The sequence below is a fragment of the Protopterus annectens genome, chromosome 7.part0, assembly GCF_019279795.1.
Source record: "Protopterus annectens isolate FY-2018-M chromosome 7.part0, PAN1.0, whole genome shotgun sequence".
NCBI classification, from domain to species: domain Eukaryota; kingdom Metazoa; phylum Chordata; order Ceratodontiformes; family Protopteridae; genus Protopterus; species Protopterus annectens.
This window is the reverse complement of record NC_056739.1, coordinates 891811744-891834778: the sequence shown is the minus strand read 5'-3', so window position 1 is coordinate 891834778 and position 23035 is coordinate 891811744. Positions and strand designations below refer to the sequence as shown.

Below are 23035 nucleotides of genomic sequence, written 5' to 3'. Positions count from 1 at the left end.
GGTTTATTCACGAGAATCCAATCAATAATACTTTCTTTGTTATTAGGTTTGTTTATCCTAGTAGGGTGCTTATTGTCTGTGTAAAGCCATGGAGGTTGATATGAGAGGTTGGGTTATTAGTGTTAAAATAGGTCCAGTCTAGATTAAGGTCTCCTAGTATTATGGTTTCTTGTGGGTGGGTGGAGGTGGACCAACTGAGGATATTTTCTAAGGTAGTAATGTTGTTGCCTGGTGGTAGATAAATACAGATTATATAGATAGATTTTTGGGTTAAGTTGAAGCTTTGAGATAAGAAGTTCAGACTTGCTAATGTCCAGGTTGTCACAGGGTACTAATGTTACATTGAGTTCATTTTGAATAAAGAGCTACTCCTCCACCTTTTTAGTTTTGGCGGGTCGAGTCTTAAGATGTTGTAACCTGGGGAGTGATTTCATTGTCTGTAGTGAAGGGTTTTAACCAGGTTTCAGTTAAACAGAGAATATCAAAGGAGTGGTGTTCAAGAAGGGAGTGGAGATGGGTGATTTTGTTATTTATACATGTTAAGATGCCCTATGAGTAGGGTATTAGTGTTGGAGTTTGGTATCAGTGAGGAAGAGTTTAGTGTGGTTGGGATAATGTCTGATGAGGTAGGGAAAGGCCCTGGGTTTGGGTGAATGTCCCCATCTGCCAAGGTAGAGTGGGTAAATTCAAGGTGAGCTTTGTTAGACAAGTTCAGGAAGTATTTTAGTTTCTTAAGCATGAGATGTTGAACTTTAATATGAGATAGCCTGTGATATTTAGCTAGGAGGAAGCTGGGGGTAGAAGTTATATTTAAGTGTGTAAAGTTTAGGCTATTGAAATCTGAGGCTGTATGTTTGGGAGTGTGGTGAAAGTGGTAATTGAGGCATGATTCATAACAGGTTAGGAAGTAGGGTAGTGTGAGAGCAAGCAAAATAATCAATAGAAGTATTTGTTTTGTCCGTGCAGTTTTTGTTACAGAGTTTTTAGAAGAAGTGTTGAAAGCTTTGCAGGACATGTTTATCTGTGGAGAAAGGAGTTAACTAAGGAGTTAGGTCAGATTATAGAATTAGTAAGAGAAGCTAGAAGGAAGGGTTAAAGTAAGTATTTGTCTGTGTGTGGGAGGGTGGAGATAGGGAGGTAATGGAGGAGGGTGTGTTTGGGAGGGAGGTACAAACTAGAGTAGGAGTTTTGGATAGGTGTAGTCAAAGAGGGCGTGTGGTATGGGAGGTATAAGCCTGACGGCCCGTGGGGTGGGTCGGATAAGGGGTAGGGAGGGAAGGGGCAGAAATAGCTAGAGGTCAATCAGTTTAGTAAGCTGAAACGTTACTGTTTCCTAAGCTATGTAGTGTAATCAGAAGGGCTTGGGGAGAAAGGTACAGGAAGATGGAGAGGAGAAGGTAGTTTTACAAAAGGTATAAGGTATATGTAAGAATATATAGGGATTAGCAGTGGTTCCCTGAAAGGAGTAAGTGAGAGTATGTAGGTAAGCAGAAAAGTCAAGATACAGTCATCTAGAGAATCAATAGGTGAGAAGAAGAGTGAGAGGAATGCAACAGCCAGGAAAGTAGTGTAGGTACAGCGAGGGAACAGAAAGGACAGGCGAGCAGGACGTCGCTACAGAGGTGAAGCTGGCAGAGGAGGGAGACTCTAGGCCAAACAGGGGCAGGAGGGAGTAACTAGGAAAGATGAAAGGGGAACTAGTAAACTGCAGGTAGGCAGGGGACAAACAGTCCTAACTGGAGCCATGTGAGTGCTGCCCACAAGAGGAAAACACATAGAATAATATAATTCAGCAAATAGAATGTTGAGAGTAAGTATCACTAGACCGTCATTCAGGAGGAGCTAGGGGTGCTTCAAAATGGCCTGCTTTGTATCTTCTGGGAATCCAAGTGAGATAGACCAATAGGGGGGACACCGATGAGGAGCACAAGGCTTAAAATGCTGGAATACAAAACAGAACAGTAGGGTTAGGGAAAATAGGTAACAGGAAGAAACATAGGAGGTTAGCATAGAAGAGGGTTAACATAAGACTGGGAAACAGAAATAACATAGGAGGTTAGCATGGAAGAGGAAGGAGAGATATCATGTAAGAAGTATACAGGTACAATAGAAAGAAAATAAAATATCTGCAAATCACAGCAACAAGTAATTACAAGGTAATGTACATTTCTAGTAGCACCAGATATAATGCAGTAATACAGATTACCTTAAGTAGTTATTCAAGACAGGGTCATTGCAGTTAAGAGCTAAATGCTCAATCACATTCAAATAGGTTAGGAAGTGTACATGCAAGGAGTAGGTACAGTGCATTATATTACAATTCAGTTAGGCATATCTTATGAGTTAACGCTGATCTCCTGTACTGGGCAAACACTACAATCAAGCAGCATCAGTAGTATACTTGTTTCAAAAGAAGAGTAATTACTTAGCAACTGTGAACAGTGGGAACATGGAAGTAGGCATCATTGTCATAGCGTTAAACTTAAGTACTGCTTATTTATAACTTTAGCGACTAAAATCCCATACATAAAATGGAGGTCTTAAAGGTCTCTAGTAACTTAAATACAGGGCAATGGTAGTATAAATCCTTAGAGTCTAATTGCAGTAGAAAATAAACCAAGGGTAACAAGTGTCTAGTGTCTAAACGCAGTAGAAAATAAAACAGATTTGCTTGTGTCCTGGCGACTAAAATCCCACAAACTACCAGTTTAATAAGTCCCTGGCGACTAATACAGTGTTTGTAAACCAGATGTACATGTGTCCTAGCGACTAAAATCACACTATCCACCAGTTAGTAAGTATCTGGGGTCTAATACAGTGACTATAACATTTAAAGATCCCTCTAGTCAAAATTGGAAAATACAACCTCGACAAGCTGTAACAAGTTTCAGTGCAGAGGATAATACTGCAACAAGCCGCTACTAACAGCAGTAATTTAGAATATTATGCAGGAGACCACCCAGCAGTGTAGTACAGGAGGAAACAACTACAGGCCTTAGCGCCTACAAGAGAACAGTGTACAATACGGTCCACGAGAAAACAGGATGCTAAATAATCATAAAACAGCGTTGGCTCTGTTACTCTAGTGTCTAGGATGTCAGCGACTGTTAGGAAACACTCTAAAAACACTCTAAAGTCAGACACTAAATAATTACAAAACAGCATTGGCTCGGTTACTCTAGTGTATAGGATATCAGCGACTGCTGGGAAACACTCTAAAAACACTCTAAAGTCAGTTTAAACAAAAAAATAGAGAAATTAAATCATGTTCCACTCTGAAAACATACTTACAGGAGCACACCACGAGCACCAGGAGAACCTGCAGTAGGCTAGGGAAGTTCAAAGATGGCCTCAGGGAGGGAGCCTCTATTTGTTAGGGTGGAGGGAATCAAAGAGGGAGAGCCAATGGCAAGAAGGATAATGGAAAGGAGGCAGAGCAACCAGAAAAATAGCTAGAGGTCAATCAGTTTAGTAAGCTGAAACGTTACTGTCTCCTAAGCTATGTAGTGTAATCAGAAGGGCATGGGGAGAAAGGTACAGGAAGATGGAGAGGAGAAGGTAGTTTTACAAAAATATAACGGGTATAAGGTATATGTAAGAATATATAGGGATTAGCAGTGGGTCCCTGAAAGGAGTAAGTGAGAGTATGTAGGTAAGCAGAAAAGTCAAGATACAGTCATCTAGAGAATCAATAGGTGAGAAGAAGAGTGAGAGGAATGCAACAGCCAGGAAAGTAGTGTAGGTACAGCGAGGGAACAGAAAAGGACAGGCGAGCAGGACGTCGCTACAGAGGTGAAGCTGGCAGAGGAGGGAGACTCTAGGCCAAACAGGGGCAGGAGGAGTAACTAGGAAAGATGAAAGGGGAACTAGTAAACTGCAGGTAGGCAGGGGACAAACAGTCCTAACTGGAGCCACGTGAGTGCTGCCCACAAGAGGAAAACACATAGAATAATATAATTCAGCAAATAGACAGTCCGTAATGTTGAGAGTAAGTATCACTAGACCGTCATTCAGGAGGAGCTAGGCACAAAATGGCCTGCTTTGTATCTTCTGGGAATCCAAGTGAGATAGGCCAATAGGGAGGGACACACCATGAGGAGCACAAGGCTTAAAATGCGTCCGTAATGTTGAGAGTAAGTATCACTAGACCGTCATTCAGGAGGAGCTAGGGGTGCTTCCTGAGTGCCAGCACAAAATGGCCTGCTTTGTATCTTCTGGGAATCCAAGTGAGATAGGCCAATAGGGAGGGGACACCCGATGAGGAGCACAAGGCTTAAAATGAGTCCGTAATGTTGAGAGTAAGTATCACTAGACCGTCATTCAAGAGGAGCTAGGTGCTTCCTGGGTGCCAGCACAAAATGGCCTGCTTTGTATCTTCTGGGAATCCAAGTGAGATAGGCCAATAGGGAGGGGACACCTGATGAGGAGCACAAGGCTTAAAATGAGTCCGTAATGTTGAGAGTAAGTATCACTAGACCGTCATTCAGGAGGAGCAAGGGGTGCTTCCTGGGTGCCAGCACAAAATGGCCTGCTTTGTATCTTCTGGGAATCCAAGTGAGATAGGCCAATAGGGAGGGGACACCCGATGAGGAGCACAAGGCTTAAAATGTTTAATACCCAGCAGCTTTCAAATTTTATTTATTTATTTATTTATTTTACATTTGTTAACCGGGCTAGTCTGGCTGGATACATGTCCATTTTCAGCAGAGGCCCGAGGAGAAAAGCTCCACTATCAGAATAAGACAATACAGTTTACGAAAAACATTACTAAATTAACACTAACATAATGTAATGAGGCAAAATACAAATGAATATACAGTTATCCTGGACTAGTCTGAGTAGATGAGAAACAAAGTTCAGTTAAGGGGCTAAGGAGATAAGCTCCAGTATCTAAAATACAAAGTAAAGTTAAAAAATATCATTAGTCAAGTTGAAAATATCATTAGTCAGTAGTCATGATAACAAATTAGGTATTAGGAAAAGCAAGAAATCTGTTAATATAAAGTGTTAAAAGAGCAGGTTGGAATTTTAACAGGTAATTATGTAGTTAAAGATAAGGAAAAGGCAGAAAATAAGGTAGACAGAGAGTGGGAAAAGTATATTATCAGTTTGGTACAAGTATAATGGACTTAGTAATGGTTGGGAGTGTACAGTTGGAAAAGGAGAGGTGGGAAACAGGATAGTGATGAAATGCAAAGGCAGCAGGATTATAGGAGGTCAGCAAAAGGTAGCAAGAGACAGAAAAAAAAGATGGTTAGAAGGGGAGGGAGACAGAAATTTGAGAGAAAAAAAAAAAAAAATATGGTTCATATAATCTTCTGGTGGTAGTAGCCTTCTACAAATATTGACTTCTATATAGTTCCTTCAAACCATGTAGCCACTCTTCACATAACAAAGCACGTCTCAAAAAGACTATTCTTCCTTTTACAAGAGAAATAATATTAAAAAAAAAAAAAAAAAAAAAACTGCCCTAAACTCTCCTCCAGCTTTTCACGCTGACTATGTGTTAGCATCCCTCTTATAAGGGAAGAATACAGGGATGTTATGACCTCTTTGTCCCTGGATGAGATACCCTTACTTATAAGGTGGGTCATGTAGAAAGCTTTCTGTACAGTGGAAGCAACATGGTGGTCAAAAGTCAAGTAGCTGTCAACCTGGGTGCTCAAATCCCTCACTTCTGATTGTGTACTTAGGACGTTGTTATTAATGTGATAATATGTGGCGACGTCACTCTCCCCAAAGGGGATGATGATGCATTTTTTGGCATTCAGCATGAGGCCATGTTTTGGGCACCCATCATTTGTTTGGGTGAGACCCTCTTGGAGAACGTCCACATCACTTGGGGAATTGATGACTGAACCCAACTTGCAGCCATAGCCCACTGGTTTTGGCCTGCACCTCACAGAAGTATATTCCGAATAACAGAGGCCTCAAGACTGATCCCTGGGGTATGCCGCTCATTATGGATCTACTGCTTGATGTGGGTTCCCCTCTTTTGATTAGGTAGGTTTTATCAGTGAGCCAGTTTGCTACCCATCTGGTAACATATGAATTAATACCTAGTTGAGAGAGTTTATCTACTATGCCCGAGTGGGAAATAGTGTCAAAGTAGATGGCATGCACCGTCTTCCCCTCATCCACGGCTTTGGTGACTGTCTCAAAGAACTTGACCAGATTTAACAGACATGACACCCCCTTGACAAAGTCAAACTGTGTGGGGTCGAGTGTTTGGAAGTTGACAATGTCCCTGTTAATGAGGTCCATGATAATCCGTTCCATGGCCTTGCAGATCAGTCTAGTTAGGCTGATGGGTGGATAATTTCCTGGATCGATGTGTACAGGGATGACAGTGGCTGCCCTCAACTCAGCTGGGACAAAGCCGGTACTCAGGCTTTGGTTGAATAGGGTGACCAATGGTGCTGCAAGTTCATGCCTGAGTTCATGTAAGATGCAGCTTGGGATGTTATCAGGTCCCATGGAGGCTGTATTTTTTGCCTTTGAGAGGGCAGTGATGGCCTGTTCCCTAGAGATAAGGGGTGGGGGGCAGGTACTGGGGATGTCCTGATTTACTGATGGGGAGGACAGAGGGAAGAAGTTTTCACTGAATCTGTCAGCCAGTAGATTGGCAATATCTACAGCATTTGTGTATGTGGTGCCCTTGACCACTAGTTCTGAATAGATCTGGGTGCTTCTTTTGAGATTGCGGGCATATGTGAAGAAGGCCTTATGATTATCTCTAGCAGATGTGACCAATTTGGACTCGAAGTTGGCTTTAGAGAATTTCACTAGTGTTCTTATTTGCTTGTTCAGGGTAAGGAGAGATGGCTTCCAATTGGACACCTGCTCCTTCTTGGTCCTGGACAGCATTTCTTTTTCCTTTTGTTAGTTTACTTACTGCAGATGTCCACCAGACAGGTTTACTCTTCCTTGAGGAGGATGATTTTGTCCTGCCGGGTATTCCTGATTCCATGCATCTATATAAATGCTTGTGTAGTACTATGGCGTAGATGTGGACATTGGTGCCAGTTCCTACAGCAGGGTAGGGGGCTGTGAAGCTGTTTGTACCATCCCTCAGGAGGTTGTAATCAGCTTTAGAGAAGTTTTTTTGTTTGACCCTAGCTAGAGGAGGGGAGGGGTCAGGGGAGATGGTGACTTCGAAAGTGACCGCTTTATGGTCAGATCTTACAAGGGAGGATGATACCATACAGGTACTGCAGTGGTTACTCATGTTGGTTAATACAAAGTCCAAGATATTATCACCTCTTGTAGGGGTATCGACTAGCTGTTCCAAGGCATTTGCACTGATAAAATAGAGGAATCTCTGGGCATTTGTGTTCTGGCATGAGTAGTTTTTCCCATCTATTTTTGGGTAAATAAAATCACCCGGGATCAGGGTAAAGGGTTGAATCTTGATAGATCTGAAGAGGTCCAGATAGGTGGAGTGGGCATCTTGAGTCAAATTTGGGTGCCTGTAGCTAGCTATAATTTGAATAGGGGTCTTGTCAATGGTTAACTGCACCTGGAGTGTCTCTTGTGCATCATACTGTTTGACCAGCCTGGAGGTGAGTGTGTCTTTAACATATATTGAAACATCACCTCCTTTGGCTTGCTGCCCACATTTTGGGGTCTGAATATATGATAGGATGAGTAACTAGGTAAGGCTGGGGTGCTCTCTGCAGCTTTGAACCAGGTTTCTGTGATTGCACAAATGTCAGCATCCTCCAGGGTTAAGAATGCTTGCAATGAATGCAGTTTCATGTTTAGACTCCTAGCATTTAGCAATATGACCTTTAATTTGCATTTTGTTGAAAATTTTATGTTGGTTTTATCGACCTCAGGACTTTTCCTAAAAAAGACACTACGGGGTAGGCAAGGGCCTTTGCTAGAAGCCTGAAGCCCAAGTGAGACAGATGCAGGCCATCTCTAGCAAAGCATCATGGTCTGTCAATCATATCTTCCCAGGCTGTCAGGCACTGGATCTCCCAGGAATGACACTAGAAACTAAGCCAATTGTTAAAGTCAATTATTTTCTGTTTGTATTGAGGCATCATTCCGGGTGACAGTAAAATGCTGCTTAAGGCTAGGGACATACATGCCTGGGAAACATATTCAGTGAGTTCAATCATGTCTCTCTTCATACAGTCCAGGGAGGTATGTTTCAAGTCATTCACGCCAACATGGACTATGACAGAGTCATAACAGTACCTGCTGTTGAGAGACTTGAGTGTGTGTGTGATATGGTGGATTCTGGCACCTGACAAACGACTAACTGTGACTTTCTCCTTATCCAGCCCGATGAGAGGCACATCTGTGTGTCTCACAATGGAGTCTCCTATGACTAATATGTTGGGTTTATGGCTAGGCCTTAGTGTTTGCGAGACACTGATGTGTGGACTATGCATGGTATGTGATGTGGAGGGTTGTGGATTTCTCATGTGTTTTTGCCTCTGAGATCTCCTTTGTTTGGGTTTGTTTTTGTTGAGAACCTCCTCATATGTGGGTGTGTGTTGTGTAGTTATGGGTGGTGTTTGAGGTGTAGTGATTGTGTTGACAACCTTCTCACTGTCAGATATACTGGCTTGAATGCATAGTGATAACAGTCATGAATACAGTGTTCCTAAAGGGTCCTGAAACATTGACACAAATTTGTTCCGTGGTGTTGAAGGCCACTCCCAGGGGGAAGGTCATGTTTATGGGGGTAAATTCTGAGCTATCTGCCATCACATGTACCTTTGGTCAAGTGCTCAGTTCACTTATTTATGTAAAGCAATTACATCAAGCTTCAAGTATAGCACTTCATTGCTATGAAGCCTAAGTATCTGTTTGTATATAATGGCTATCCCATAAATCATCTTTGAACATCTGTTTGTGTGTCTTTTCTGTGCAGATTTTGTGTTGTAGTGACTTTTATCACAGTATATTACATTGTACAAGCTGGCAGTGTGCTTTCCAGTTTTTTTTCCCATTTTCTTTGATGGTGTGTGACTGTAGAGTTGGTATATATAATTTTGGGAGTTGTGTGTGTGCCCCCTACCCCCCACCAAGGGGTGCAGGAATATTGTTTTCTATTTCTATACTTTGTTAACTCAAGCTCACAGGTAAACCAGATCTAATACCTTGGAATGTAGTAGTCTTTCTAGAATCAGCAGTCTGAGACCATGCAAACATGCACACACAAACACATGCATAAAAAAGAAAAACATATTCTGCCATACAGACAACTGTACTTTTCCTGCTATAATAGAAATGCATTATTTTTTCCAGACCACTCATTTTTGGTTATACACTCGGGACAGCAATGGGTCATTCCGTATCTCTCCTGGGATAATAGCATTTCCCACTATTAACTATGTAATGCATGACCAGAGAATCAATGGTGATTGGGACTTCTGGTTTGTCATGAGGTAGAATTAGCACCCCCTGTTGCATTGTTCAGTTTTATACAATGTCATATAAATGGGTCCCTAAGACTAGACTCAAACATTGTAGAATAGTTGCATTTATCAAATGGGTTTACCTGTTCTTGGGGTTATAAATGAGTACCAACAGTTAATGTTAATGTGCGGTAACACTAATGCTTCTTCTGCCCCTAATCTTAAACATCACATTACTTAAAAACCTTCGCCAAATGCACAGCAATGGAGGCCACACCTGCTCTCGATTTTGTGGATGGCATGTATAATATAAGATATTTTTAGATGGATAAAATTATTAGATAGTTTTGTGATTCAATAGTGTTTTTTTAGATATTTTGAACTTTAGACATTTCATGACATGCTCCTACATCTATATCTATTTCAATATCTTTATACATATATGAATCTAGAGATTTCTTCCTATATATATATATATATATATATATATATATATATACACATACATATATGCAAATACATATATACATAAATATATGCACATACACACACACACACACACACACACACACACACACACACACACACACATACACACACACACACACACGCGCGCGCACACACACACACACACACACACACACACACACATAAAATATTATAGTCCAACAACGGATGTGAATACCTTCTTCATTCTTGGCAAGTGCTGCAGAGATATAACAGTGCAAATGTCACTGGGTTATTAGTGACTTTGAAGTCTCAGACTTATTATTCCAAGTCCGTACATCAGCACTTTGCAGATTTGGCATTTCTTCCTACGAATGTGGGACACTACTCTAGCTTTAACAAATTGATGGATAGCGCTTATCCCCAGTATGGTTCTACTCATACTGTCCTCACTCCACTCAATTCCTTGGTAAAAACATACTGGGCATGTGTTAGCAGTCAGACATTAAGTCCATTAGCCACCATGGTGGGCTACCACCTGTAGCTTTGTAACAGAATATCAGCTTAAGTTCAACCTGCTGTGGCCAAGCCCAGATAAACACATGCTGCCTGTTGTTATCACATACATTCTATTCCAGTCAGTGTGCTCTCTGTCTATATTCCAAAGGCACAAGAGTTTTACCTTCAGCAGCTACCTTCTACCTCATACAGGTCTTTAACTTGGAACTGTTTGGGAGAAGACATTTTTGTATAATGTTTTTTGGAAACCATGAGCAAAGCAACTTCTTGGTCTTTTACCTGTTTTAAGCTTCACATCAGCTATTGCTGTATTATTATCAGCCATACTCTATAATTCTAAGCACACTAAATGATGTTTTTAATCCCCTGTTCCCATTTGCACTTTATCTCACACAGTGCCATTCTGTACAACCATCACTTTGTACACTGATGTCTCCTTACATTTACCAATCTGCGCCCTGGTTTGCCAGTTGATTGGTTTCTTTCGTCTTTCAATTTATACCCCAGGTTATCTTTACCATCTTTAAAAGCATCTCATGCAATCCTCCTACTTAAACCAACAATTACCAGCCTTATATAATATCTTGCCACACTGAAAATGTACTTGCTTCTCAACAGATTAATATCTTGTTAACTTGATAACACATCATTCTCCAGTTTGTGTACATCCACATACATGATTACACTTAATGTGCATCCACATACATGATTGCATTTAATGTACATCCACATACATGATTACACTTAATGTACATCCACATACATGACTACACTTAATCTCCATCCACATACATGATTACATTTAATGTACATCCACATGCATGATTACACTTCATAGGTTCATAGGTAGGTACTAGGCTATCGGCCCTAGGGCCTATACAAACCTAGCCAAAAAGGTACCCTAGCTTTTGCCACCCAAGAAAATTATTTTCCTGTGCCCCTGTCGAGCAGAGCCACAGAGGTGATCCCCGGGTTGAATTTCCTATTTCCCATCCAATCATCAAGATTTTTCTTGAAGAGTGCTAATGTGGAGCTCTGCTTGATATAGATAGGTAATTTGTTTCAGAGTATGGGAAGGCTCTGGGACAGGAATCTACCCCTCCAGCATGTTCTGTTTATTGTGGTGACAAGGTTTAGGTCCCTAGAGCATGTAGCTCAGAGGGATTGGGATTTCTTTAAGTGGAGCATGTCCAACAGCTCTGGGTTTGACATAGCTTTGTATGTTAGGCAGAGATCGCCTCTGAGTAGGTGGTATGCGACGGAGTAAAGCTGGAGTTTTTTGAGACGGTCTGCGTAGGGCATCTGTTTGAGGTCAGTAATCCTCTTTGTGAGGTACTTCTGCGGCCTTTCCAGTTGTTGTAGATATCTTGTGATGTACATACCAAAAGAGGCGTTTTACTCTATATAATGGGTGGAATGAGTGATGAGTAGAGGGGAACAATGACCTCTTTTTTCCTGGATGAGAAACCTTTTGTGATGTGGTATGCCATGTAGAAAAATTTCCTGACTACTGTGGCGATGTGATTATCAAAGGTGTCCACCTGTGTCCAAAGGTCTCTTATCACACTTTCAGTGTTAAGTAGACTACCACCTATGTGGTAGCTCATGGGTACAGAGTTTTTACCAAAGGGGATGACAATGCACTTTCTGGCATTGAGCTTGAAGCCATGGCTTTGACACCAGGCATCTGTCTCAGTGAGGCCCTTTTGTAGGATGTCCACATCATTAGGAGTTTCAATTATGGCTCCTAGTTTGAAGTCATCTGCAAACTTCGTTAGCCAAAGACCTTCTGTGTTAGCCTGTACTTCAGAAAAGTAGATACCAAACAGGGGAGGACCCAGGACTGAACCCTGTGGTACTCCACTTGTCACTGGTCTGAAGTGAGATTTGGAGTCTGCTACTTTCACAGTGTGGGTTCTGTCAGTGAGCCAGTTGGCAACCCATCTTATGACATAGGAATTTATACCTAGTTTAGTGAGTTTATCTATAATTCCAGAGTGGGGGATGGTGTCAAAAGCCTTGGCGAGATCTAGATAGGCTGTGTGAACCACTTAGCCTCGTCTACGCTTTGGTGACTGCTTCAAAGAAGTCGATCAGGTTTAGGTTGATCAAACTGGGTGGGGTCCAGAGTTTGGAGATTACCAATGTCTTTGTTTATAAGTTCCATGACGATACATTCCATGGCCTTGCAGACTAGACTCGTAGTTCCCAGGGTCTGTGGTGGCTCTCCCTTTGTGGAGTGGGATAACCGTCGCTGTGCGCCATTCAGTGGGCACAAAGCCTGAGGTGAGGCTATGATTGAACATGGTGCTTAGGTGGGGTGCCAATTCATTCTGTAGTTCATGTAGAACGCAGCCTGGGATGTTGTCAGGTCCCATGGACGCTGTGTTCTTGGCTTTGGAGAGTGTGGTTTTTACCTGTGCAGCTGTGATTACAGGAACTTTGCATTCTTCCGGTATAGAGATGGGCCCTTTAGGGGGTGAGAGGGGGGTAAAGTTAGCACTGAACCTATCTGCCAGGATGTTCTCAATATCAGTTGGTTCTGTACATTTAGTGCCATTGTGCTGCAACTCAGAGCAGACCTGAGTGTTGCCATTGAGATTCTCGACATAGCTATAGAATGCTTTGTGGTTGTCTTTAGAATCAGTGGCGATTTTGTTTTCGTAACTAGCTTTGGAGGATTTTATGAGGGATCTCACCTTCTTACTGAGGCTGACCAGGGAGTTCCTCCACTCATGGAATTTTACTCTTTTTGCAATAGTTTCTTTCTTCTGTTGTAGAGTTTGTTTATGGCAGGGGACCACCAGATTGGCTTCCTTTTTTTGGAGGCTAGCATCTTGGTTCTGTTAGGGATAGCACGATCCATGAACTTGTGTAAGTGCTTATAAAGTGCATTTGTATACGATTCAGCAGTTGTACCTCTATTGTCCATCTGCATGGGTGTCATGAAGTTTGCCACTTCTGTCTTAAGAAGCGTGAAGTTGGCTTTGCAGAAATTTTTTACGGTGGTTTCCCTAATGGGGGTGGGGGCGGGACGTGGATGTCTAGGCTGATTAGCTTGTAGTCGGATATGACCAACGAGGAATTGACCTCTGGTGTGGAACACCGATCGCCCATATTAGTAATGACCAGGTCTAGGATATTGCTGCCCCTGGTGGGGGTGTGGATAAGTTGATCCAAGGCATTCAAACTTATGAATTCCAGAAAACGTTGAGCAAAAGAGTTGGTACATGAGTAGATTTCCCAGTTAATGGTGGGGTAGTTGAAATCACCCATTATTAGGGTGTTGGGTTGTACCCTAATATTTTCCAGTGTATCAAGAAATGAGGAGTGGGAATCCTGAGGCATGGTGGGGGATCTGTAGCAAGTTACAATTTGGATTGCGGTCTTGCCCAGAGTTAGTTGCACTTGGATAATCTCGGATGCATTATGCTGAGCAACTAGCCTGGAGGTGTGGATATCCGTAATGAATATGAACACGCCTCCACCTTTAGTGTTTCGGTCCAGGTTATGTGGCCAAAAGGTGTGGTATGAATTATAGCCTGGTAATGCAGGGGTGCTCTCTGGAGCCTTGAACCAGGTCTCAGTCACTGCACAGATGTCGATGTTCTCCATTTTAAGGAGTGCCTCTAGCGAATGCATTTTGAGGTTTAGACTTCTAGCATTGCGTAGCATTACCCTCAGATTTTGCTTGCTTGTACCTGTTACAGTGGTGAATTTGTCATTTGAACCTTGCCTAAAAAAAGCACTATAGGGGTGGCAAGAGCCTTAGCCAGTATCCGGAATCCCAAGGGCGACAGGGTGCAGGCCATCTCTGGCAAAGCATCGTGGTCTGTCGATCATGTCATCCCAGGCAGACAGATACTGGATCCCCTTAGAGTGACACCAGAAGCTTAGCCAATTGTTGAAGTCAATCAATTTGTCCTTGTACTGTGGTATCATTCTGGGTGATGGCTGGATGCTACTCAGGGCTAGGGTCATACCTGCCTGGGCTACATGATCAGAGAGCTCCTCCATATCTCTTTTCATGTAGTCCATGGAGGTAAGTCTCAGGTCATTCACAACAACATGGACAATGACAGAGTTATATTTGTACTTGTGGAGTGACTGAGTGCGTGTGTTATGTGGTGGACCCTGGCACCCGACAGGCAGCTGACAGTAACTTTCTCCTTCTTTAGCCTGGTGAGTGGAACATCAGTTTGCCTGACTATAGAGTCACCTATGACCAGAGTGTTGGGTATGTTGTTATGCCTTACGGGCTGTGGTCGAGTGGCACACTGAGTTTGTGGGCTATGTGCCATTTGGGTTGTGTTGGGGGTGGAGGTTGCCTGCGTTTCTGCTTTACATTTAATGTCCATCCACATACATGATTACACAATGTACATCCACATACATGATTGCATTTAATGTACATCCATATACATGATTGCACTTAATGTACATCCACATACATGACTGCATTTAATGTACATCCACATACATGATTACATTTAATGTTTGTTCCAATGTTAAATTTTGTTGGGAAGTAGTCACTTTTGTATGCTCTTACAGACTATGTCACAGAAAATTAGTTTTAAGTACCTCTACTAGCCTCCCCCATCACACTTACAATGTTTTCCAGTCTTTGTGGTTCTACCACATTCAATGGAGTAATATAAATTCTCATCCAGTTTCACCATGAAACCTAAGTCATTCTGCAAGCACTGTTGTATTGTTCTGTTTTAATCCCCAACTTTCTTTTCATTTTGTTTTAAGCAGCCCAGTTCACTCCAGATGTTTTTCCAAAGCCCACCCATTCTATTTTAAATGAAAAATCCCCTTATTCTGTTCTAAAACATTTTATCTGCTTAAATAATATTCACTGTGTATATGTATTTAATGATTCAGTTATTATTTGCCCTCATTCTTATAAAAACATCTTTGAACAGCTTATAATACTTCCTAATGAATAGACATCCATTGTCATTTTAGTCTAACTGATTAGTATGTTGGTCAACACAATCAAAAAATGTTTGAACATTTTTTATTGAAACTAACCCACCCCAGCATAAAGGGAAACATGTCCTATACCTCTCCATATTAATTACTCTAACATTAAATTACCACATATTAAAGTAAAGAGCAATCACCCACACACTACAAACTGACATTCAGCCTTGAAGACTTGACTACTTATTTTTGTCACGTTTGGTTATGAGCAGTCAGCCAGATGTTAGTTGTATATCAGCATTAATATGATTATTTGCCCAACAGTATTAAAATCACTCTCGCGTTACCTTTTTAAAAAATGAGTTGCTTATAAATTTCACTATATATGGATTAGTTTTGTATCCAGCTCTTGATTAACTTTTCAATGTATGTCAATCACTTCAATTTTCATCCCTTGACTAATGTCTTTAATATATAAATTTCATACTTGTATCTTTTAGCAGATTTACTGCTGATTTATACTTATACACAGATATCGCTGCCTGATGCAGACTGGCCTGGTAAAGGGATGTGGTGCCAACAGTCCAGACAAGTGGCTTTGGGGTTATAACCAGGTGCTAATGTCCTCTCTTTACACTTTGGCCCCAGTCTATGCATAAGTAGATCACCTGGTTCCAGGTGAACTATGGTTTGACCATGAGCCCCATGAGCTAAGTTCAAGTGGTTGAGGGTTGGAGTGCACAGAGATATTCCGGCCTGTTGAAGGACACACTTGCTGTGGTTAACCATTTTCTGATTTTGCAAACTAAGATTTCTCAGAAAACGTTTGAATATTTAATCATACAAATCTTAGCAGTAACAAATCATCCAGCTGCACTTTTCTTGGCGGTAACAAGGTTGTGCAGTTCAGCATGTCTCACCATGAGATTGCTTACTGGTAAATAGCTTTGAGTATGGTGTGCAAGATCCTGGATTCATGACCTGCAAGGGCTGTTTATTCTCACCACAGTAGTCAGGAAATCCTTCTACTCATCCCTCATCAGACCCATTATAGAGCACACTGCCTTGTTTGGCATGTACCTCGCAAGACATCTACAACAACTAGAAAGGCCACAGAAATACCTCACTAAGAGGATTACCAGCCTCAAACAAATGCCATACGCAGACCGTCTCAAAAAACTCCAGCTCTACTCTGTCTCATATCACCTACTCAGAGGCGACCTCTGCCTAACATGCAAAGCCATGTCAAACCCAAATCTGTTGGACAGGCTACACTTAAAGAACTCCCATTCTCTCCAAGCCACACTCTCCAGGGACCTAAACCTTGTCACTGCAATAAACAGAACATGCTGGAGGGATAGATTCCTGTCCCAGAGACTTCCCATGCTCTGGAACAGACTACCCATTCATGTCAAACAAAGCTCCTCATTAGCCCTCTTTAAGAAAAATCTTGACAACTGAATGGGAAATAGGAAACTCACCCCGGGGATCACTCCTGTGGCTCTGCTCGACAGGGGCACAGGAAAATAATTTTCTTGGGTAGTGAAAGCCAGGGAACTTTTTTGGCTAGGCTTATATAGGCCCACGGGCCGATAGCCTAGTACCTACCTATGAACCTATGTGGAAGGCTTTATCTAATGGAGGTGCAATCTCATAGCTCACTGTTTTACTGTGAAGCTTGACTGGGTCAGATTGGGGCTCCTTCTAAATGTTCATCATGTCTGCTACGGTAGCCCTACAGAGTCTAGACCATCTTCTAGTTGGTGTTAGTGTTCCATCCTTAATTGCAATTTCACTCCATTGTATCCAGTATACATACCACTTCTTGTGGGCTGGATTCTTATGCTAAAAGACTAATGTTGAATTGTCTGGAGGTCTAAGGTCCAGTCCTTTACTAGACTGTCCCTCTAGAGAGGGGATTGCCTATTTCCAACACTTTTAAAGGAGGCAGTGATTACTCCTCTCCTCAAAAAGTCATGCCTTGACTATGATGATCAGACCAATCACATGCCCATCTCAAACCTTCATTTTGTGAGTAATGTTCTTGAGAAAGTACTGTATCTTCAGCTGAAATAAATCTGGAGATAAAAAAATAGTATTTCCACTTTGGGCTTCATAGCAGAGACAGTAGCGAGGCAGCTTTAACTAACTGTAACAAACTCCTTTTACAGATAAATGCCATTATTCTGGTCAGGTCCTTATAGATCTCAAGCCAGCATCTGATATGGTGAACCATCCTTAGTTTACTAGTTGGAACACTACTGTTGTTGTGCTCGATTAGTTTACCTTCTACCTATCTGTATGCACAAAAAGGGTGCTCTCTAGGATTAACTTTTCTGCCTCTTAGTCACTTGATTGTGTATGACAGTGTACTGTCATGGGCCCTTTATTAGTCAGGTCAGGGTTTATATACTTCTCGGAGATATTACACAGACAGCCAATTTGAATTACCGTTGCTACACTGATGACATACAGCTGTGCCCTTCTTTCCTTCAGGAATTTGTGTCAAATCTTAAGCAGTTCAAGGAGTATTTGGAATAAATCCACTCACATATGGCTGAAAATTGTCTTAAATTCAACACCACTAAGACTCTTCCATTGGCCATTCAAGCTACTCTCATGGGCTCAGCAAAAATGGTTTTGTCTCCAAGTATTACCTTCTGAGGTGCACAATTTCAGTTTTTCTTAAGAAAGGTGCATAATTTCAGGAGATTATTGACAACGAGCTGAGCACGAAGGACTGGATTTCAGCTGCAGTAAAGCCCTCCTGTTTCCATCTGTGAAACGTCACTCTCATTAGGCACCTTATACCACCTGTCAATCTCCCTTTTGCGATGCATGGTCCTGCTCCTTTCCTGATGGACTGCTGTAAAACTCAGTACCTCGGACATCCAGATTCAAACCTGGAATACCCGCAGCTTGTTTAAAATTCCATGGCCCTGCTACTTATAGGGTTTTCTATGTACCAGTCTTGCACAGACTGCACTGACTTCCTGTCAACCAGCAAATTAACTATAACATTCTGGTGTGCTGTATTGTTTGTGTCCCCCATCTGTGGGAAAAAATCAGCTGGTGTTGGCAGTCTCAGTCCTTGTGCCTGTTGCTGATTCTATTAGTATGGAATGAACCCTCTGAGATTTGTTTATTTTCTTATCAGGGTCCAGACCTTTGGAATCTACTATCTGCTGACTGAGAGGACGTCAGCCCTTAATAGCTTTAAGTTTTCTTTTAAGATTCAGTTGGTTAAATTGGTATTTGCTTAATTTGTTTAGCAACATTGTACTTCATGTTTTTCCTTTTATGCTCTCTGGTTTTATCCTTTTATCTAACTTACTTGTAGCAACTGTACTAGTTACCTAGGTTATCTGCATTTCTACAATATATAGGTTTATGCATTTAAATAAATCTGAAATTGAAATTTAATCTTCTTCATAACAAGTATACTGTACTATATTACAAACATGTATCTGTACCCCAAAACACATTATCTTAATCAGTCTGCCTAATTACTTTTTTGCCCCCCTTTATTACATTAAATGCATTTTTCTTCATTAATTATATTCATGCAATCACCAGCCTGCCACCTAGCTCAGCAAAAACTTTCCATCTTGTATACCACACCACAATCTCTTTTCTTAATGTTGTCATCTAGCAGAATTTCCTGAGACTCGCATTTTGCACACATAGGCTAGACTTTTATCAATCTGTTAGATATTTGCTTAACATAAAACATTGGCACTTACACACTAGAAATACTTTAACTCATACCCGCTACAGAATACCTTTCCTTTAGCTGAGACAGCATGGAAGGATTTATTGAAGCTCAGATATTTCTGAGATAAAGAAATAACAGATGCAAGTGTGCACATTTTTTCTACACTGAATAAACTACAAACCAATCAATATTTACCTGTAATGATTTTTTTTGCATGACAAAACTGTGATGTCACACAGTTATGTAAATAAGGTAAAGGTATGCACAACAGATCACCACTTAAAGAATCACTCCATAACACCTATTATCAATCTGAACTGGATATGGTGTACAGTAAAAATGGCTGTAGTATATACTAAAAATGTGACGGTATGAGGCAGACAAGTATTAGACATGAAGTCAAAATTTGCTTTGTCTTTTCTCCCTTTTGTATGCTAGTAATTGAAGGTACATTGCGTGAAAGTGGAAATTCATACATATATGTGTCATATGTTCTAGGAATGCGTTTAGGAACAGATAAAGCTGTAATAAGTAAAGCTCACGTGTACTACACCTCTCTCTGTTACAGTATATTTTTGTATACTGACAATATAATATAATCTGATGCAAATACAACAACCAACAGTGTTTAAAATGATACCACACCCCTGTGTAAGGATTAGGTAATAAAATGAAAATATCAATAACCCCCAGCTAACATCCATTTATTTACTCATATGAACACAATAAGTGCCTAGAAATTCCATTCCGTACAATAAAAAATAATGTACCACAAAGCAATGACCGTTGTTTACACACCTCTTCCAATTTGAGTACAATCATGGTAAAGGCTCGGAATACTGTATCTGTTGATCCTGTCATTGTAATGATACGCTCAGGGCAAGAACCTTCTGAGATGATGATCCGTGCACTGCTCTGCAAGTGGACAGACAAGAAAACAAAATGAACAGTCAGCCATCACAAAGCAACTTGTAACAATACTTTTTTGTCATTTTGTAGGTAGTCAATGTATAAACATAGTACTTAATAGTATAACTTAATATGCCCTGCTGGACTTAAGGGGAAATTCACTGCTGCTAGGAATTCTGTACACAGTACATGTGGCACTTCTACATGAAATAACCTTATCAGCTTTATAGTTACATGTAGTAACCTCTAGACATCAGACCCAACACCGACATCTTTCTTCTTTAATGTCTTTTAAATACATTTATGAACCGCACTGCTTCATTCTTGTGTGCATTGTGCAATTTCATTGTTATGACCACAGCACAAGAAAGGCATCATGGGAATAAAGTTAGAAAGATGCTAAGGTTCATGTGCATATAAATCCTAGCAAATGGTGAAATCACAAAACGTGGGAGGTCTTCTTCTTTGTTGATTAGGCAGTTGTAATCAGCTGGGCAAACATCCTACAGTTGTCTGTTCTAAAAATATACTTCATTTGAAGTTTTTACTTCAGCACTGTTGCTTTACAGTTACTGTATCCATATCTGTTAATTGCTTGAAGCCAATTTCATTTGGGCCTGTCAACAAAGGTTCAGCCAAGTAGTGACTTCCTTATGACTAAGCTACTCAACAGTGTGTCACCTGACACATTTTCATCGAGGTGATCTGCTTTGTACCTTCTTAAACTATACATACCAATGCCATGGTCACAGCACCTTCGGGAAGGCTACACTTAGACTGAAGGGAAATGGAGACTGTAAAGCACTTCTTTAATCACAGTACAACCCCCCAAAATCACTTTAATGTCAAACATTCTGCATACAGCTCAAACCTGAAAAGCTGACTAGCTATGAAAACGTACTGTGTAATACATGTCTTAGTAAATTAAAATGGGACAGACAGAAGAGTGATAGGAATTTTTCAACTTCCTTTGACCACAAAGTATGTTGATTATTTATCATGTGGAGGCAATATCTGAATCATCAAAAGGAGAAATACAAATTACAGTACTGAATATCTCAATTCCTTTTTCTCTTCTTATGATTGACTTACCTAAACAAGCTCAGAAATTAAGTAATGCAGATTGTATTATGTGGCATAAACTGGTAAACAGATCATAAGCTGTTGAGATATGAGAAGTTGCTTGAAGCAGTACAACTGAATTCTGACTTTTGGCCTGGGTGATGTGGGCTCATTTAGTGGCCCTGACGTGGATACAGACATCAGGGGATAGAACAGACTGAGCAGCTGGCTCACACATCCCAAGGGAAGAATGGTGGTTGTTTTACACGTTTAGCTACACTTGGTAGGTGGCTGGGAGCCTGTCTCAAGGAATAGGGACACAAAGAGGCTCTAAGACCTGCTAAGGAGTGCACAATCAACCTAGGGCACAACAGTTATGTCAAAGCACGAACCAGCACTAAAGCCCATCATGGCAGGTATTCTACTACATCTGAGCACCCCAGAGGGCCCATGGTGTAGAGGTGTTAAAATAAAAATATTGCTCATCTCGATCTTGCATGTAGAAAACAAAAGGCAGAACAGAATGATGATAATGGGAGAGAATGCTCCCCTCTCAAAATACTAAAAATATACAAATAAACTGATAACACCTGGTTGTGCCAAGCATACTAATTCATTTTCAATAAGGTTCAAATCTCCATGAAAATCTCAAGACAGCTAACTTGTCTAGCCACGATTAGTTGCATTAACTCTAATACACCACGAGCTAATGATGGAGCTACAAGCAGTAAACTGTTGTACTTTCTTGGCATTTCCAAATATTCTACTGTCAGATACATAGCACAGTGTCACAAAGTCATTCCCCCCAGCCAGTACCCCTCTCCCCCTCAGAGCTGCAGAGCCTTTACTGTACACATTGCTTAACTGTTTTACATCTACTGTATGATCTAATGAGAAAGGTTAATTATGAAATGAAAAGGTAGCTATTAGGCAATGCCTTAAAACATTAAGTTTGATGTTTGTATCTTTACATAACATATCACAACTATTTGTCTATTCTAATGATTTCATTCCATATTGTGTGTACATCTACAGAGACATAACTGGTCAGCACTGGAGGGACAAAAAAACTGAGCACAAGCATATGCACAGCCACTGGAAGATTGTTTCTGTAAGGTTTTGTTGTAATTCCTTTAGTTTTCATTTTGATCTCTGCATAAAGTTCACAATTATTAAATAATTTATAGCTTTGCATTTCTGGTGAAAATTATTACAAATATTTACATGTTCAGGTAAATCTAATAAAGGATGTCCACAGTTTAATAGAATCGCTCTACTCAAATTGTATCCCTCTCCTCAATTTTTATGACTAGAAAATGGAATTCTTTACCCATCAACATAAGAGCTACATCCTCAATAACACAATTCAAAAAATGTTACAAGCTCACCTTGTTCATACATGGCTCTGCTCTTGTGCCACTCCTGGTTAGTCCTGATCCACAGTATCACACTCTTCATCCCTCCTTCCTCAACTACATTTCACACTTACTAACCAATAACTGTCTACTCTCTCCTTCTTCACTCAGCATTTCCATAGTGCAGGCCGCAACAACTCTGCTCTGTAATCAAACATGTTCTGTTCAAGGCCTCTTGCCTGTTTCTCTGACTTATGAAATATAGGCAACATCCTAGATCTCTCAGACTGATTATATGTATGATTGACTATTCTTGTCACACTCCCTCTATCATGATACTTTCCCCTACTTGTAAAATTGTATATAATAGTTTCTGTGTATGAAATCTGTGTATCCTTCATTTAATGTAACCCTCCCTGTATCACGGCACTTTCTTTAACTTGTAAAATTGTATATATATATTAGCTCTGTGAATGATTTCTGTGTATCCTTAATTTATTGTAATTATTATTGTGAATTAATACTGCTGTGGTGGTGCTGCGGTAGCGTTGTCGCCTCACAGTAAGATGTTGTCCTGTTCGATTCTCAGCTAGAGCGTCTTCTGTGTGGAGACATGCGTGAATGGGCGTACCTTCGTTGAAGGTTGTGCATCAGGGCCGGCAACTCAGCATGCAAAAATCTACTGCCAATCATTAGCGGACCGGAGTTCTGCTGTGGCGACCCCT

General features: G+C 40.9%; 1 protein-coding gene across 3 annotated transcripts in view; it reads right to left on the bottom strand.

Moving 5' to 3' along the window:
• Positions 1 to 23035, bottom strand: part of PCBP4 (poly(rC) binding protein 4) — a 1043920-nt gene that overhangs the window by 389989 nt on the left and 630896 nt on the right. For all 3 annotated transcript variants that reach the window (XM_044077471.1, XM_044077469.1, XM_044077470.1), the window contains one exon: positions 19783 to 19899. In XM_044077471.1, the coding sequence (XP_043933406.1) occupies positions 19783 to 19899 (117 nt within the window). The remainder of the gene's footprint in view (positions 1 to 19782; positions 19900 to 23035) is intronic.